The following is an 18,193-nucleotide window of genomic DNA, read 5'->3' on the forward strand; positions in this document are numbered from 1 at the left end:
CATAGTTGCATCTCGTGCCGATTGGCCCTACCTGACAGAAGCACCGCGGTCTTGAAAAGACAAAATGCACGGTGCTCACTCGTTCTCAACGGCCTCCACGATAGCTCCTGCGGCTCCTTGGTCGAGAGAATCCAAGAGGTCCATATCGTCCGCGCTGATATCAAAGTCGAAGACGTCGGCATTAGCCGCAATTCGCTCCGCATTATCGGTCTTGGGCAGTGGCACCCATCCCTTTTGCAGTGCATAGCGGATCAACACCTGCTGTGTCGACTGATTATACTTCTTCGCGACCTCGACTAGCGTCGGGTCGTTGGCCTTGTAATTGCGGACAATTGGCGAATAGGCCTCAACGACGATGCCGTGTTGCTTGCAGTATTCGTTGATCGTTCGCTGCTGGCACCACGGGTGGAGCTGTGAGTCGAAGAATCGCGAGTCAGCCACCACGATCAAATAAAACAAGAATCGAGTAAATATGAAAACCAGGGAACAAACCTCAATCTGATTGACTTGCGGCGGCCAAATCTTGGCATACGCCTTCATCTCTTCAATATGGTGCACGCCGTAGTTGCTCACACCGATACTCTTGGCCTTGCCCTCACCATGGAGCCTCTCCAGCGCCTGCCACAGCTGCTTCCGGCCAGCCGGACCAGAGCTGGAGCTATGAATCAAGAACAGATCAACGTATCCGCCCGGCCCGCTAATCTTCTCCACGCTCTCCAGCAGCTTGGCGTAGGTCGCCTCGACAGAGCCGGCGGGGCTGAGAATCTTGGTCGTAACAAATACCTGGTCGCGGGGTAGACCGCTGGTGCGCAGAGCCTCGCCAACCTCGCTCTCGTTACCGTAGAATTGCGCGGTGTCAATGTGTCGGTATCCCACGTCCAGAGCCTTGAGGCACGACTGAACGCATTGGGTTGAAGGTGAACGGTACACGCCGAAGCCCAGGCGCGGAATGCGCGCGGTGCTGTTGGGAAGCGGGAGGAGATCGGTGATCTTAATGGACATGGTGCTGAAGGATTGAGGGTATCGGGGGATTATGCGAAAAGTTGTGGAGGTTCTTAAAGTCGAATTCGACTTCGAGTTCTGCAGCTGCACGCCCCGCTCTTAGCCGGACCACGCCAATGGAATGATATCATCCGCGATTACTCATTTGTCTGTAGTTCCCAAGCCACCAAGGTACTAATTTACTAATTAATTTAACGGAGAGTGAAGTGAAGAGTGCCCCGACGCTGAGCCTTATGACAGTACCTAAATTCAACATGCACATCATCTTCACGATACTAAGATCTAAAGATAGGACAGGCTAATCATCAAGGGATACACCCGCACGGTCAATCGCCAGGGGATGCAGGACTCTGCTCATAGGCATATCTGCTGTCACTGACTTCTTTCAGCTTCTATCGAATTTAGCGCCCTTGACAGTTTCAAAACAAAGAAATAATCGACTTTGACCGTGACAGTCGAGTATAAACGCGGTTGCCAGGGTGACTTGGCGGAGCGGGAGAAACACCCCGCCCCTAATTGATCGACTTCAATTCATTGGCAAACGCACCGTCTTTTCCTTGTGCTCCATGCTTGTCTGATCGCGTCACTTCCCGCATTGAAATTAAGCGCTGATCATCCACCTTGGTTCCCACCCCGAACCCCGAACCCTGATCTCTGATCCCTTTCCTTGCCAATCGGCCCTAGGCCCTGGATGCCGCCCTGAGTCAAGATGTTGACGGTCGAGAAGCAGTGGATTAATGTGCAGCAGAAGACCTTCACAAAATGGTCCGTCCTTTCTACCCCTCTCTGCCACTGCGCCTAACAAAGTTCCCCCTCTAGGCTGAACGACAAGCTGAAGGCGCGGACCTTGTTCATCGCTGACTTGGTCACTGATCTCTCTGACGGCGTGAGTTCTTGTCTCCCCCGCATCCTGCAATACAAATCCCTCAAGTCTGGTCACTGATTGTCTCTGCTTTCACTAGGTCATTCTCATTCATTTACTCGAGATCCTTGGCGGAGAGTCCCTCGGTCGATATGCGTCGAAGCCCAAGCTGCGGGTGCAGAAATTCGAGAATGTCAACAAGAGTCTGGACTTTATTAAGGAAAGAAAGATCCAGTTGACCAACATCGGAGCGGAGGATATCGTCGATGGTAACCGCAAGATCATCCTGGGTCTGATCTGGACCCTCATTCTCCGGTTCACAATCAGCGACATCAACGAGGAGGGCATGACCGCAAAGGAGGGCCTGCTGCTGTGGTGTCAACGCAAGACGGCGTGCTACGACGATGTGGAGGTCCGTGATTTCTCGTCCAGTTGGAACGACGGGCTGGCCTTCTGCGCTCTGCTCGATATCCACCGACCGGACCTGATCGACTACGATTCTTTGGACAAGAGTGACCACCGTGGTAACATGAAGCTTGCATTCGAAATTGCGTCAAACGAGATCGGTATTCCTGACTTGCTCGACGTGGACGATGTGTGTGATGTGCCGCGCCCCGACGAGCGTTCCTTGATGACCTATATCGCCTACTGGTTCCACGCCTTTTCGCAGCTGGAGAGGGTCGAAAATGCCGGTCGCCGAGTAGAAAAGTTCGTGAACAATATGCACGGTGCATGGGACATGCAAAGCGGCTACGAGCGCCGAATGCGCGAGCTGCTCCGATTGATTCGGGCTCAGCGCGATGGATGGAAGAGTTCCTCGTTCGAGGGCACATACAAAGACGTCAAAGAGCAGGCGCATCAGTTCTCGCTGTATAAACGGAATGAAAAGCGACAGTGGGTTGCCGAAAAGTCGGATCTGGCGGCCTTGCTAGGCAACATCAAGACGAAGCTGGGCACCTACCGACTACGCCCCTATGAGCCACCGACGGAAGTGAGCTTGGAGACTTGCGATCAAGAATGGGAGAGTCTGACCCGAGATGAGCATCAGCGCAGTCAGCTCATCAACGAGACGATCCGCGACATCAAGAACTCTCTGCGCCGTTCGTTTGCCGACAAGGCAAATGATTTTGCGCTCACACTAAAGACCCTGTCATTAGCCATCTCCGGGCTGGATGGGGACGTTGAAGACCAGCTGGAGCATGTCAAGAAATTGAACGACAACCTGCCCCCGCTAGACGCTTTCCTCGACACCATCGCGGAACTTGATGAGCAGTGTGCGGAGGCAAACATCGAGGAGAACGACTTCACTACCTTCACCCTGGACGAACTCTCGTACGAGCTGAGCCTGACAAAGTCTAGCATCTCCAAGAAGCTGGCCTTCTTGGAGAACCAGATGGTGGCCCGCAACATGACCAACTTGACCCCCATTCAGCTGGAGGAGTTCGAGTCAGTCTTCCGCCACTTTGACAGGGACTCGTCCAATACCCTGCAAGAGCTGGAATTCTCTGCAGCGTTGGCTAGTCTGGGCCTGGTCTACGATGAGGACGAGATGCACCAGGTCTACGTGGAAGTGTGTGGACCCAATCGCCTGGCACAGAATGCCGGTGTCAGCTTCGAGCAGTTTATTCGGTTCATGGTTAGTGTAACGGAGGACCAAAATACTGCGGAGCAAGTCTTCCAGAGTTTCAAGGAGGTTGCCGATGGCAAGGTATGTTCGAAGTTCAACAATATAATCGATGTTTCATATGCTTACACGTCACAGCCATATGTCACTGAGATGGATCTCCGGCACTCGCTTATTCCAGATGAAGTCATCGAGCACTTGGTCAAAACTATGCCTCAGCATCAAGGCCCCGATATGCTGGAGGACCGAGATTTGGCCAAGTTCGACTACATCAGCTTCATGGAGAAGATGATTGAGGAGAACAAAAAGAATGGAAGGCAGTGAAGGGAGAATGAGATCCAGTTGTTCTTTGCACAGCGTCGCCGGTGATACAGGAGGGTCTGTTTTGGTTAGGTGTTGCCGTGATTTCTAGGGTGGTGTCTTTCTGTTATTCTCTTTCCTGCCCCTGGCTTTCCCATATCGCATCATGCATCCTAGGGTTCGGCGGTTCTTCCCCTCTTCACATTGTATTCTGCATTCTCTTCTGTTTGTTACGAAACTAGGATACCATGAAGTAAAAAGGATACCATAAAATAAAAAAAAACGAATTGAACTGAAGCAATCAATAACTCGAATAGTCCAAGAACTCTCGTCCGCTTTACCCTTTTGGGTATCTGGATATCAATGCACGTGATTGGGCGTCCCAGCCAGATCGCGCCTCCCGACGAGGTGGTAATCTTCTGTTTAGCCACTGCTCATTCCTTCTCTCTACTTCATTCAATACCCTGCGACACCTGAAAGGGTCAATCGCATATCCTCACTCTCTATCACCTTGACATCTTTCTTCTCTTTCTCCCCTCCCTCCTAACAGGTCCAAGATGGATCGTAGCTTGGACGAGATCATCGCCGAAGACACCGTAAGGCGCCAGCTTACTTCTGCTACAATTCCCGCAAACAACCACTAACAACAATCTCGCAATTGCAGCGGGGCAAAGGTCGTCCTTCTGGTGATCGTCCTTCTGGCGGTCGGCGCAGCCAACCTCGTCGTCGCGGTGACCGTGATGGTGTTAGAAAGGTACTGTCCCGATCTCGAACCCACTGATATTGCTGTCGCATTGAAGAACGAATGCCCCGCTGACCTCCTTCCCTTCTTTCCAGGTCCGCCCTCCTCTTCCTTCACCGAGTCCTTTTGCGTCGTGACACAACCGTAGCCAGTCTTCTGGATGGTCGCAGACTTCGCCAACGACAAGGCCGTGGCGAACATGCAACGCAATTCTCGTTGCAATTCTGACTTATAGCTAACCATTGTCCTCTTCTGTTCAACAGCCTTACGCAAAGGACTCTGTGAATCTGAACCTGTGAATACCCCTTCCTGTTTGGATGGTCTGGCTTGGCGGGAGGCTAACGGAGCTGTTTTGCTAGCGACTGGGTGCACGACAAGTTTGATGATGACCGTGATTGTATGTGTTTCTGTTATTGGTATATTGGGGCTTTTCTGATTGTTCTTACAGCTCGTCCGTCTCGTGGAACTCGCCATGCTGGTCGTTCAGGTTCGCCTGGCCGGTATGAAATGCACCTGCTCCATGCACGACATGGGATCGTTATGGCTTGGTATACTAATGGATATAGTGTCGGTCCCGCCTTGACCAAGGTTCGCGTGGAAAACCTCCACTACGACATCACCGAGAGCGATCTGGAAGTATGTTTCTTCACATTGAACGATTCCACAGAATCTAACAAACATTGTCCAACAGGACCTCTTCGGCCGAATCGGCCCCGTCCAAGAACTTTCCCTCGTTTATGACCGCGCTGGACGCTCCGAGGGCGTTGCTTTCATCACATACGAGAGACTGAGAGATGCACATGAATCCGTCCGCGAGTTTGACGGTGCTAACGCAAAGGGCCAACCCATTCGCCTCTCCCTTGTGCCAGGTCGCCGCGAGCGCACGGGTGGTACCCTCTTCGACCGCGTGGAACGCCCAGTGAGCCCCGAGAGTGAAACCGAAGGTGGAGACCGACGCCGGCGTGGAGCTGGCGGCCGTGGCCGCCGCAGCGATATGACCAAGCCCGCCCCCGATCACATCGACCGCTACATCCCCGGTCAACGCGACACAGCTCACCGCAGCGGTGGCCGGCGTGGAGGTGGACGCGAGAGCCGTCCTCGCAATGCGGAGAATCCAGGCCGTCGCTCGAACGCCCGTCCCCGAAAGACACAGGAGGAGCTGGATCAAGAGATGGAAGATTACTGGGGCAACAAGGACGCCGATACCGAGGGTACTGGGGCGCAGCCGGTCCAAGACGCACCGGTGGCTGCTGATGCTCCCGCAGCTGTGGCCGCGCCTGCTGTTACGGACAATGATATCGATATGATTGAGTGAATGGGCCGTGGCTACAATAGGGGGTGCCAGGACATAGCTTTGACGCTCGCGTTGCACAACTTTTTCGGATTCCGCTTCTTTTCTTCCGCTTGATGGCCCGCTCAATTCATCACTCTACTCTATGACATGTGAAGGACAGAAGACTTGTAATTTTACTTGCATTTATGAAATTGTCAATGGGTTATATGGGCCTTTTTCTTTCTTCGATGTCGAGTCTATGGCTTTGCGAGTTTGGGGATTTCTTATAATTTGGTTTTACAAGTTGATATGTGCCTCCCAGACACCAAGGATCTAAAAATATGAATTGAAGCTACGGGATTTGACCCAAGCTGCGTACAAGTGGTCTTTTCCCCGGTATTGCCTAGTAATAAAGGAAGTAGATTAAAGCTAAGGTTAGGTTTTTTTTCTTTTTCTGTTATAGGGCACACAGGTGCCATTACTGACTACCTTATAGATAGAGATGGTAAGAGCAAGACAAAACAATGGGAACTTTATAGCTGTACAGAGTGGAATCCTGATCCACTTTACCGCCAAAGACCATACGGCTCCCGGCATGCTTTCCACAACTTGATGGTGCCGTCTTCGCTACCAGTGGCGTAGAGTTTGCCGTCAGGGGAGAAGCTGACGGACCAGATAGGGCCGTGGTGTCCCTTTTGCACTTCTATAATGGAACATTAGCCTCAGTTCACATAGTCAATAAAACGTGGACCCAAGTTGTAACATACCCAGCTCTTCATTAGTGTGAAGGTCATAAACTCGCGCCCATGTGTCATTCGCACTGCCGGTAACCAGCCGCCCGGAGTCACTGTTCACAGCAGCGCTAGCAACCTCATAGTTGAAATCAACCTTCTTCAAAAGGCGGCCCGGCTGCGTGCCGTCGAAGAGGTACACAGTCTTTCCAGCAGCCACGGTCAGAATACCGGGGTCATTAGGTCGCACAGCAAGGCTGTTCAACTCGCACGAGCCTATCGTGCCGTCAACACCGTACTCCAGGACCGGATGCCGCGAACGCAGATCCCACCACCGAATCTTACGGTCCTCCGCGGCAGTCGTCACGATGTTGTAGTCTTGGTTCCAGACAATGGACTTGATCGTGCCGCCGTGGACGCCCGGCCCAATCTCGTAGCTCGTGACATCTGTGCCTTGCTCCCCGCCCGTGGGTGGAGGAGGCGGCGAGGAGCCGTTGCTGCTACCGCCACCGCGGCTCAGGTCGAAGATGCGCAGCTTCTTCTCTGCGCCGCCGGTTGCTAGAATCTGCGGGTTGGCTTGCATTGGGAAGGCGATAGCTCGCACGATGTGTGCGTGCTGCAGTGTGTGAAGACACTCGCCAGAGTAGGTGTCCCAGACCTTTCTATTGTTTCATGGTTAATTGACTGATGCGTAACTCGGTATATGAGAGACGGCTTACGCTGAGAAGTCTGCAGCTGCCGTAGCTGCGATTGCGGCATCGGCCGAGAGCCGAGATTGCCAGACGGCGCCTTTGTGGCCGAGGAATGTTCCAATCCTGTCAGTGATGTCAGCCACTATACTATGTGACCTATTTTAAGCCGAGCTTGACATACCAGTCACCAGTAATGCCATCTCGGAGCATAGGGTTGTTGTCTGATCCAGACAGTTAGCTTCATATGCACTAAAATGTACATGACTTCTTCAAAATGATACCTTTGCACGCAGAAATGAGATAGTACTGGTCGTCCTCGACATTCGACGAGAAACTCAAATGGGTCACGGGACGAGAATGGCCGTGACAGGTCAGAGGGACCACCTTGGGAATATCTGCCGGCGATTAGCACAAAACTATGATCAGGAAAAGCCGTACAACTCACCAGAAGCCATGTTGCTTTCAGATGATATTCGATCAACACGTAGTGAGAGACAGAAATAGAGACCCGCGAGTGTTCAAGAGCCCACCATGGACACCACAGTAGGGCGAGCGGCGTGTAAAATGCAAAGCCCGATTCAGCCTGAAGGAAAGTAGAAAAGAGATTCGTCAGGGTCGTCAAGTCATCAAGATCTTGTACAGAAGGACGGTGGCACGACAGCCCACTCCAGGTGATATCGATCGAACTGATCGTGATCGAATTGATCTGATGAAAGTGAATATTAACGGGTCACCTGCAGCCACTGCTGATGTAAGCACGCTAGTCCCGATCGGGATTAACCGCCTCGGTTTACTTCGACTTCGATTTTCGACTTTCGACCTTTGACTCGAGTTGAACCCGGAGCTGGTTTCAAAAGTGTGTTTAGGGAGAGTGAAGTTCGGGGTAGAACTAACAGTGACCTTCTCTTGTTGGGTATTTTCCTGCCAACTCGGACTTAGGGGGGGGGGGGAGGGCGGCTCGCTTTCACCGCCAATTCCTGCCTGCCAGGCTTGGGCACCGATCTGGCGAATCGTCGTCCTGGGAAATACCTTCTTATTATGGAATCTAACATTGCGGCAGTCACTGTTAAGGATGACTTGTAGAGATTACCGGGTTGCTCTTGCCGCACTACAATCATTTTTACTGTGGAGATCCCACGAGGACGGCTTCCTATTCTATATTGATAACAAAAAGAGACTGCCACTACATTGCTTGACCGAATCCATGCCAGCTCCTAATGCGCAAATGACCCCAGTATTATGCTGATTCAATTCTGCGACTCAGTTTCGGCTCGGAACCCTGGGCGGAGTTAGCATATAACTGGCCGAAGAACCACGCTTCTACAGTCGGCGACAAACCAGTTGCGTTTGGAGATCCTGGCCATGCAGCCCCGACTCGAGCAGAAGTTCCGGGTCTATATTGATCGGCTGTAGCCCTCCGGCGACCAAAGTTTCGGTGCTAGAATCTGAGAGACGGGTTAGTTGCTGCTGTTCTGAGCGCCCGGACGAGCTGACCTTTGGATGAAATCCTCCTGTAAGTATGTGTGACGTGATCCCAGATCTCAAAAAGGGACGACGTTCCCGTGATGAGAAGCGAGATCAACGATAGTGTTGTGTCTATCGACCAGGGCATCTTGGCCGCTTCCTGAAGAGTTGCCGGTACCTTCTACATGCTTCTAAAAGGATATATATATCCCAGGGCCCAAACCAGATTCTGGCTTCTGTCTAGGGGGGTATTGAGCCAAGCAGGTGGATAAATCAAATTCTGGAGATGGTCCTCACAGTTCTGGCAGTTCTGGCAGTTCTGGTACTTTTGCAAGAAAACCAGATATTGGAAGAAGCAAATGAGAATGCTGCATTTAGCCCCAGCAACCCCACAAGCGAGCTAGTGTCTCTAAAGCAAATTCTGGCAGGGCGCTACTCGGGAAATGATCCATCCTCCTTCAGATTTGGTATTGACCAATCATTGCGGCCATTTGGTGAGGCTGCGCCTCCGAAAGGAGATTTGGGCGTCGGCCAATCAACACTATGGCCTTGACTCGAGCTGAACACGCCAGCGACCAGGGTATTGAGAAAATGTCTACACCGCAAGAAAAAATATTTCTCTCCCCTCTGTGAGACGTCCCGGAGCGCAATAATCGAATTTTTGAGGTTCCAGTCTTGTCTTCGTGGTTTCTCTCACAATGCCGGCAAAAGCGCGCCGAATCCCGGAAGAGATATGGCATCAGCACCGAGAAGAGATCATCGCTTTCTATTCGGCAAATCCATTAGAACGGACAATAGGCCATATGAAGGAGAGATATGGCTTTGTAGCGAGGTACAGTCTTTACTTTTTGCTGGTCCGGTGAATAAATCTGGAATCTGACGATGTTTCCTCTTAGTCCAAACCAATACACCGGAAAGTTCGAATCTTGGGGCGTAAGGAAAAACCATTCTCGTAGAGATTGGGTCAGTGTCGCCTCTGTGAAGCGAAAGCGAAGTCAAGAAGGGAAAGATAGTGATTTCGCTTTCTACGGCCGAAAGTACACTCGACAAAAAATCGACAAAGAAATCGCGCGGCACGTTTCTTCGAGGGATTTATGCAGCATTGAGAACACTGTACTCCCGGATCATATCACTGTGTCTACGCCCCGGGCAGAGATTTCTGGCACATCTCGCGAGTTTCTTCTTCGTAACCTTCCTTGGTACCAATACACCCAGGAGATACAAACACTTGGTAAGTGCTTGATAGCTACAAATGTCCTGGAATACGCCGCCGTTCATTTGCTGCTTCCATCACCGTTGACCAAATCTAACGAGATGTCTAGTTTCGAAAGGACTACAAACGAGCATCATTCGCTCAACCCCCGAAACCTCCCTCGAGCTTGCTACAATATATCTTTCTTCTCAATGCGCTAGCGATCTACCACAGTTGCATTTAGAATTGTCCTTTTGCCTCCAGAGCGACAGAATGATACAGACTTATCTTCCACCTGACGATCTGGAAACTAGAAGTTCCTTGATCGAAATGCTCGGGACTCCACAAAAGAATCTGTTTTCGGTCCTCACTGTCTTCCTAAAACGCTTTGTTTTTCTGTCAGTCAACAATCTACTCAACCAAGATCAATTCAACAAAGTCTTCGAATGGATCATGGATAAATGTGGTGTTGATATCCTCATCTACCTCTGTCGGCCGGATTCCCCCGCGATGAAAGTGTTCGCAAGAAGGGCCCTTCGGTGTGCTGTTCAGTCTGGAAATATACTTCTTGCTAAGAGATTATTTCAGTGCGGGGCCCAGTTGCAAGATGAACCACCTCAAAGTCAACGTTGGGCAGAATACTTGTCAAGTGCAGTCTACTGTGGGCATGAGGCCATGGTTGAGCTACTGTGTAAGGCAGGGGTTCCCCCAAAGGTCAAGCATCGCTGGTCATGGCTTCCAAGCCTGTCATGTTGGGAGTCCCGCCTTCCAATTCTACATACACTTCTCGCCTTTGGTGCTGATCCAGAGACCTTCATCACAGAAGAGGAGCCTGGGTTTCCTCTGATTGATGCAGCTCGCGTTGGTAGCTTGCAGGTCGTGAAATTGCTTGTAAACGCAGGGGCTAGGGTTGACCTTTACCTTTCTCAGTATTGCGGAACTGCTTTACAAGCTGCGGCTTCGCGAGGTCACTTGGAGGTGGCCAAGTATCTCATAGAATCCGGAGCCGACTTGAATGTTCCCGATGTTCAACATCTCCGGGGTCATGTCTTGCCTAGACTTTACTCCGAGGATCGAATGATATATCTTCAAACCCCAGTTCAGCTCGCTGCAAAAATGAACGATATTTCTCTTCTTCAAATTTTGCTGGAGCACGGGGCGTCCGCGATGGCTTGCCCAGTCTCTGCACACCCTGATTTCCAAGAACTCTGTGACTGCCACGTCACAGACACGGATTTTACCTCGAATGGATTCCGGAAGTATATGCCTCAGTATGATAGCAACTGGTCGGTATATACTGCCCTGCAGTACGGAGTTTTAAGCGAAAATTTGAACCTCGTCGCTCTCTTACTGTCCACAGGAGTTGATCCAGACTCCCGTGTGGCACCAGGTGTAGGCGACACCCCCTTGCAGATGTCTGCAAGACTAAGCAACTTTGAAATGTTTCAATTCCTTTTGAGCAGCGGTGCTGATGTCAATGCTCCCCCTGCGGCTGTCAACGGACGAACCGCAGTGCAAGGGGCAGCGGAAAGTGGAAGCTGGGAGATTTTGTCAATGCTTCAGACAGCAGGAGCACATGTAAATGCGCCGGCAGGAGAAGAGGCAGGCTTGACTGCATTGCAGGCAGCCTGTTTAAACGGACATTCTCTGATAGCTGGGTTCTTGCTTGCGCATCAGGCAAATTTGAACGCAGCTCCATCGTCGGTGTCAGGACTAACACCCATTCAGGCAGCGGCCACGTACGGCGATATCGGACTAGTGAAAGATCTCATAAGCCTTGGAGCAGACGTCGACGCTTCAGCAAGCGAGATGGGCACAACCGCTCTTCTGGCCGCTACAAAACATAAGTCTCTGCCGCTTCTCGAGCTACTTGTGAAAAACGGCGCTCGTGTCAACGTAACGGGGGGTTATGGTTTGCGGTCTCCTCTAAGAGAAACTGCTCGTGCGGATTGGTTCAAGGGAGTGGCGTTCCTCTTGAGACACGGTGCGAATGTTAACGACACTCCTCTTGAGATAGCAGCATCCGATGAATGTGTGGATGAGCTGATGAGCCCTTTGGGCTGGGCTATCTCCAATAATTCTGAGGGGATGGTTGAATTATTGTTGCGGCATGGCGCCGATGTTCTTGCAACAGCCATGCTCGATGGGATTCACTCTCAAAATGCCCTGACATATGCATTAACTGGCGAATCAAGCCTTGGTCTCATTAATTTGCTCCTTGCAAAGGTTCAAGACTTGGAAAAACACCCTTTGTGGGAAGATGCGCTAAAACTTGCTCTCGAAAACATCCACCACGTTGCCATTGATGTTTGTTACATGATACTCGAGAAAACAAGCTCAATGCCACCGCCTCTCCGTTCCAAGTCAATCCAAAACGGATGGAATGCATTGTATACACTTTGCTTGGACGAAGATGAAGGAGAATTGCTGGAGATAACTGACCGTCTCATAAAGTTAGGGGTAGACGTGGACTATCGCCGCGGGGATAGAAGCACTCTCCTTCAACGAATAGCTGGCCAGGGTTATTACGAATCATGCTGTTTTTTGGTCGGCCACGGTGCCACGATCAACACACCTGCCACTCAACACTATGGAACACCTCTTCAAGAGGCTATCAAACACAGAGAGGTCGAGGTAGCTGCATTCTTACTGGAGCACGGGGCAGATGTGAATGCTTTACCAGCGGACGACCGGGGTGTTACGGCGCTCCAGGCGGCTTCCATGAATGGGATGCTTGGAATGGCTGTACAGCTTCTCGAATGCGGGGCGGATGTCTCTGCACCAGCTGCGCCGAAGGACGGAAGAACCGCAATTGATGCAGCGGCAGAGCACGGTCATCTGGATATGGTCCAACTGCTTCTGAGCGCGTACGGAGAACAAGAAGATCTGGGGCTGATATGTAATCATGCGGCAGATTACGCGGAAAAGGAAAGTCATGATGTGATCGCTCAGTGGCTACGGGGGTATTCGCCTTGATTTTGTCGTATGCAAGATGCGTCGCAGCTTTTATATATTTGGTTTTATGTATTTTGGTCAAGGATAATCTAATTGTATTGTGATTTGCAGCGTTGGTCAGTCTGGGATAGAATGTGTTTAGTCAAGTGGGAATATGAAAGCCTCGACTGTACACTAATGGATTTCACTTTGCCTTCTTTGTTGTTGACGAGCTATCAGATAGGAAGTAGACTTGTCTCACTTACTTCTTTAGCTATCACACCACCTATATGGAGGCTAGGTACAACTGTACTCGTGGTTCCGTTCTATCCAACTCAGTATATCTCTCAAATATTCCGGTGAAGCACCACATTGAATCACGTTCTGAAAATAGAACTGATTAGAGATGAACTTCTAGCAGGTTCGTCATGGCCCCACCGCCCACGTGATATGATGCGCAGCGGGGTCCCCAGGAACGCATCCAGGACAACAACTCCTAGCAGAGGACCTCTTTGCTTAATTGCCTTTTCTAGCTTTTGTTTGTTTCATCTCGGCCTCGCAGTTGTATGCATGCCTGACTTCAAGATCTCCGCATCCCTCGAAGGCCACGGCGATGATGTAAGGCTCTAGCTCCTGCTGTTTCGTCGAGACACCTTCCTACTGCAAGTGATCAAGCTCGCTGACCTCAAGTTTCCATTTCAGGTGCGCGCTGTGGCCTTCCCTAACCCCAATGCTGCTCTCTCAGCTTCACGCGATGCAACTGTGCGGCTCTGGAAGCTCGTCTCGAATCCCCCTCCTTCCTATGACTACACCATCACCGCACTTGGCCAGGCTTTCATCAACAGTTTAGCCTACCTTCCACCTACGGCCGAGTACCCTGAGGGCCTTGTTCTATCTGGTGGGCAGGACACCATCATCGAAGCTCGACAGCCCGGCAAAGGGTCGGATGACAATGCGGATGCTATGCTCCTGGGGCATTCTCACAACGTCTGTGCTCTGGACGTGTCACCCGACAGCAGATGGATTGTCAGTGGTAGCTGGGACTCGACGGCTCGGATTTGGAAGGTTGGGAAGTGGGAAACTGACATGGTGTTGGATGGTCATGAAGGAAGCGTATGGGCTGTGCTAGCCTACGATAAGAACACCGTTATCACCGGTACGTTGACTCGCTATTCCGGCTGCTTTGGAAGAGAACACCATGCTGACATTATCACAGGCTGTGCCGACAAGATGATTCGCATATTCAATACTTCCGGAAAGCTCCTTGCCAGTATACAGAACTCCAATGACGTCGTCCGGGCCCTCTGCAGGGTCCCTGCCTCGAACCCGACTGGAGCGCAGTTCGCATCGGCCAGCAACGATGGCATCATTCGGCTGTATACCCTTCAGGGCGAGCTGGTCGCTTCTCTCCATGGCCACGAGAGCTTCGTCTATTCCCTTGCCGCGCTGCCTTCCGGTGAGCTAGTGAGCTCCGGCGAGGACCGAACGGTCCGGGTATGGAATGGTACTCAGTGTGTTCAGACCATCACACACCCAGCTATCTCCGTCTGGAGTGTGGCTGTGTGCAGCGAAACCGGTGACATTATTACTGGTGCCAGTGATCGCATTGCTCGTATCTTCAGCCGAAGTCCAGAGCGGGCTGCCGCGCCCGAGGTCATTGAGTTATTTGACCAGGCTGTCAAGGAGTCCGCCATTCCTGCACAGCAAGTTGGAAATATTAACAAAGAGCAGTTGCCCGGTCCGGAGTTCCTCAAGCAAAAATCAGGAACAAAGGAGGGTCAGATTCAGATGATCAATGAGCCCGATGGCAGTGTCACAGCCCACACTTGGTCAGCAGGGACACAGGAGTGGATTGCAGTTGGTACAGTGGTGGACTCGGCAGGAAGCAGTGGACGCAAGACGGAATATCTTGGGCAGGATTATGATTATGTCTTCGATGTCGATATCGAAGACGGCAAGCCTCCGCTCAAACTCCCGTACAACGCGTCGCAGAACCCTTACGAAGCGGCCACCAAGTTCATCGGCGATAACGAATTGCCTATGACCTACCTGGATCAGGTTGCAAACTTCATCACACAGAACACCCAGGGTGCAACTCTGGGCCAATCTCAAGAATCAGCTCCTCCTGGCTCAGACCCTTGGGGCTCTGATCGACGATACCGTCCTGGGGATGCTTCAACCGCCGAAAATGCCCAGCAATCGATTCCAGAAGAACGATCTCGGGTTCTTCCGCAAAAGACCTACCTTTCTATCCGCTCTGCAAACCTCAAAGTCGTCACGAAGAAGCTTCAGGAAATCAATGAGAAACTTCTTTCCGAAGGTGCAAAAGACAAGGCTTTGACTTCGTCAGAGATACAAGATATCGTGGCTCTGTGCGGCAAGCTAGAATCTTCCCAGCAGCTTCCAGACTCTCCAGTTGTTGAATCTGGCGTGCCGTTGGTGTTCAAGGTCGCTACAGAATGGCCTACCGCCAACAGGCTGCCGGGACTGGATCTTCTTCGTCTGTTGGCGGCTGCGGCACCTTTCGCCGCGTCCACGGAGTTTAACGGGGACGACCTCGTGACAGGCCTCCTGGGCAGCGGAATCTTCGACGCCCCTCTCAACGTCAACAATGCGATGTTGTCCGTCCGGACCTTTGCCAACCTCTTCGAGACGCCCGCTGGACGGACCCTGGCTATGAACACATCCGACCACATTCTGACCGGTGTGCGATCTGCTCTGTCAAACAGCGGTGACTCGCCCAACCGCAATCTCACCATCGCTATTACCACGCTGTACGTCAACTTTGCCGTTTATCTCACCTCGGAGGGCCGAGCATCCGCACCCGAATCCGCAGAGCTAGGCTTGGTACTTCTCGAGGAACTATCCAAGATAATCGCTGGTGAAAAGGACTCCGAGGCAGTCTACCGAGGATTAGTCGCATTGGGCACTCTGGTCCAGGCTCTGGGAGCCGAGATTAAGAGCGCGGCCAAGGAAATCTACGAGATTGAGAGCGTCCTCTCGCGCATCTCTGCATCCGCAGTTGGAAAAGAACCACGCGTGAAGGGAATCATTGGCGAGATTAGAGAATCTCTCTAAGTCTCAAGGCTACGAGGTATTATTCTTCGGGAGGGTGCATAGATAGAATTTACACTACTTCTTAACGACAACAACACGATATCCATTCCTCGGTCTCAATACACCTCTGTCAAACCTGTGGCATCATCTGAATCCCCTTAAAGCTTTCCCTCGGCATCAACACCGACCTCCATAACCTGATCAATTCCCGGATACTGCGGACAGTCAAGCCCATACTTATCCGTAATATCCTTCGACAAAAACCGCCCTCCAATAAGATGTCTTCCCCGATAGAACTTGACACACGGCTTCGGCGCCGTCAAGCTAATCAGCGCCGCAGGCATGAACTTCGCGCCCGGCCCCTCCTTCGGCGGACCGCTCTGGATATCCCACGAGCTGGGTGCGTCGACACTCAGAACGGGAACAGAGGCAGACTCAATCTGCGAGACAATAGAACCGAATGGGTCGCGCAATGGTCCACCGAAAGAGAAGCCGAAGATAGCATCAACGAGGAAGTCGGTGGATTTAAGAGCAGATGAGAAGTCCGTGATGAAGGGGACGGCGAGGTTCTGCAGCTGGGTTCTGAGGCGCTGGTAGAGCTCATTTTTGCCTTGTTTTGGATAGTAGACGGACGGCGTGTAGCCGTATTGGGCGAGGTGTCGGGCTGCTACGAGACCGTCGCCGCCTGTAATGCATTAGATGTGCTCCGCATCAGGTTATTTTGCCGAGGATGCCTCCTACCATTATTTCCTGGCCCGCAGACCACAAGAACGTTCTTTCCGGCACTAAGAGGGTGGACTTTCCACACTGTCAAGATCAATCATTAGCACGGCTGTGAGGGGGATTAGAGCGGTAAGTAACTGACCAGCCTGGGAAACAGAGAGGCCTGCCAGCTCCATCAACTGGTCGAGGGACCATCCGCCCATGTCCATGAGGTCCTTGTCAAGGGAGGCGGCATCATCGGCCGAAATTGCCTGGTACAAATGGTCAGTACCTCGATGTAGAGCTCTCCGGATGATAAGCTCAAGCAAACCTTCAGCGACATCGTTGTGATTTTACTGTAGCGACGAACAGCGGAAAGTGGGAACCGTTTAGCGAAAATCTGGCGGAACATAAAACTTTCAAATCGTTGAAGTACCGGGTATTGCGACACAGTACGAGATAATTGAGGTTGAGGAGCAAGATAGCAAGGTCCTAACTTGCCTATACATCGCAATTGCATCATCCTCCACGCTAATCCACATTGAGCAATATCGGAATAACTATTTACCCGAGCCTCCCTAACTTTTGCGGAGTTTTGGTCTCTCGAACATCGCGCTGTCCATTTCGATCGCAAGCACCCCTTCACATCCTCCGCCATGGTTCTCCGGATTCGGCTGGCACGCTTCGGCAACAAGCACAGCCCCTTCTACAACATTGTCGTTGCGCAGGCTCGGTACGTGGCCCTGGTCCAGTTCACACGACATCTTCAATTCAACCCACCCGGCTCGGATAGAGAGTTGCAGCGGATTGAATACGTGCTCGACTTTTCGATTTCAAGAATCGCCTCAAGCTGACTCTCACTCTCCAGGTCTGCCCGCGGCGCGAAGCCCCTCGAGGTCATCGGCACCTTCAACCCTGTCCCGAAGCGTCCGACCAACCTGTACGAAGAGAACGCCAATGCCCGCCCATACAAGGAGATTGCTCTCGACCGGTCTCGTGCGAAGTACTGGCTCGGTGTTGGTGCGCAGCCTAGTGATCCGGTGTGGAAGCTTTTGAGCATGGTAAGTTGGGTGTACCCGGGGCAATTGCTGGGATAGGATGGACAAGATGCGGTGGCCTTTTTAGCTAGCGCATCCTCATTTTCTATCTCTGGATGTGCTTCTTGGGCTCTTTTGGTTTTGTGGATAAATTTGGCTGACGTGTATTGGTTGCAGGCTGGCCTTGTTGAGAAGAAGCCCGCTACCTACGAAAAGGCGTGATACCGTCGTCCTTGGTTGAAGACTGTTAGACCCGAGTGTCCTTATGGACCTGTCCATGTTTCCGTTGTCCCGAATACTTCTGAGGGAGTGCAGCGGAACGGGTGTCCTGCTGAGTATACCGGCAAACCTGCACATGGATCAACACCGCCCTCACGTGCGATATACGCCTTCACAGGATTAGGGCAAAAGAGCTGAGCAACTCGGGTCCTGGCAGTCTCAAAGGCTCTTGTAATTTGTTTCTGATATCACTGGCATTTGCGGCGTTACTGAGTTGGGCTATTTTGGGAAGCCCAGGACGTGGATCCTAAACCCTCTATGTATATTACGTGACAGATGCTCGGACCCTGCGTTTAGTAGTT

At 51.8% G+C, this 18,193-nt stretch overlaps 8 protein-coding genes across 8 annotated transcripts; 5 read left to right on the forward strand and 3 right to left on the reverse strand.

The window, feature by feature from the left end:
* Nucleotides 1–75: 75 nt before the first annotated feature.
* N7498_010210 (aldo/keto reductase family protein) lies at nt 76–1,002 on the reverse strand (the record flags this gene model as incomplete). The annotated part of the gene is made up of 1 exon (XM_058457266.1): nt 76–1,002. One exon carries the CDS (start codon nt 1,000–1,002, stop codon nt 76–78), a length of 927 nt encoding a protein of 308 aa, XP_058304165.1.
* Nucleotides 1,003–1,711: 709 nt separating this feature from the next.
* Nucleotides 1,712–3,812, forward strand: N7498_010211 (alpha-actinin, sarcomeric (f-actin cross linking protein); the record flags this gene model as incomplete). The annotated part of the gene is made up of 4 exons (XM_058457267.1): nt 1,712–1,767; nt 1,822–1,888; nt 1,965–3,572; nt 3,627–3,812. 4 exons carry the CDS (start codon nt 1,712–1,714, stop codon nt 3,810–3,812), a joined length of 1,917 nt encoding a protein of 638 aa, XP_058304166.1.
* Nucleotides 3,813–4,345: 533 nt separating this feature from the next.
* On the forward strand, nt 4,346–5,845 carry N7498_010212 (putative RNA binding protein; the record flags this gene model as incomplete). Its single annotated transcript, XM_058457268.1, has 7 exons — nt 4,346–4,384; nt 4,453–4,542; nt 4,794–4,825; nt 4,890–4,927; nt 4,979–5,030; nt 5,097–5,166; nt 5,222–5,845. The coding sequence occupies 7 exons, from the start codon at nt 4,346–4,348 to the stop codon at nt 5,843–5,845; spliced, it is 945 nt and encodes a 314-aa protein (XP_058304167.1).
* A 524-nt stretch (nt 5,846–6,369) lies between these two features.
* On the reverse strand, nt 6,370–7,681 carry N7498_010213 (WD40 repeat domain-containing protein; the record flags this gene model as incomplete). Its single annotated transcript, XM_058457269.1, has 6 exons — nt 6,370–6,506; nt 6,571–7,196; nt 7,254–7,349; nt 7,408–7,447; nt 7,508–7,621; nt 7,672–7,681. 6 exons carry the CDS (start codon nt 7,679–7,681, stop codon nt 6,370–6,372), a joined length of 1,023 nt encoding a protein of 340 aa, XP_058304168.1.
* Nucleotides 7,682–11,049: 3,368 nt separating this feature from the next.
* On the forward strand, nt 11,050–12,858 carry N7498_010214 (ankyrin repeat domain-containing protein; the record flags this gene model as incomplete). Its single annotated transcript, XM_058457270.1, has 1 exon — nt 11,050–12,858. One exon carries the CDS (start codon nt 11,050–11,052, stop codon nt 12,856–12,858), a length of 1,809 nt encoding a protein of 602 aa, XP_058304169.1.
* A 528-nt stretch (nt 12,859–13,386) lies between these two features.
* N7498_010215 (WD repeat PLAP family protein) lies at nt 13,387–15,894 on the forward strand (the record flags this gene model as incomplete). The annotated part of the gene is made up of 3 exons (XM_058457271.1): nt 13,387–13,434; nt 13,519–13,972; nt 14,033–15,894. 3 exons carry the CDS (start codon nt 13,387–13,389, stop codon nt 15,892–15,894), a joined length of 2,364 nt encoding a protein of 787 aa, XP_058304170.1.
* Nucleotides 15,895–16,031: 137 nt separating this feature from the next.
* On the reverse strand, nt 16,032–16,918 carry N7498_010216 (NADHX epimerase; the record flags this gene model as incomplete). The annotated part of the gene is made up of 4 exons (XM_058457272.1): nt 16,032–16,558; nt 16,615–16,680; nt 16,739–16,847; nt 16,907–16,918. 4 exons carry the CDS (start codon nt 16,916–16,918, stop codon nt 16,032–16,034), a joined length of 714 nt encoding a protein of 237 aa, XP_058304171.1.
* A 278-nt stretch (nt 16,919–17,196) lies between these two features.
* Nucleotides 17,197–17,868, forward strand: N7498_010217 (mitochondrial 37S ribosomal protein bS16m). The gene is made up of 3 exons (XM_058457273.1): nt 17,197–17,308; nt 17,444–17,636; nt 17,790–17,868. The coding sequence occupies exons 1-3, from the start codon at nt 17,232–17,234 to the stop codon at nt 17,832–17,834; spliced, it is 315 nt and encodes a 104-aa protein (XP_058304172.1). The 5' UTR covers nt 17,197–17,231; the 3' UTR covers nt 17,835–17,868.
* Nucleotides 17,869–18,193: the final 325 nt, after the last annotated feature.

Source organism: Penicillium cinerascens (assembly GCF_028974065.1).
Source record: "Penicillium cinerascens strain IBT 15544 chromosome Unknown scaffold_4_segment0_segment1, whole genome shotgun sequence".
Lineage (NCBI taxonomy): Eukaryota > Fungi > Ascomycota > Eurotiomycetes > Eurotiales > Aspergillaceae > Penicillium > Penicillium cinerascens.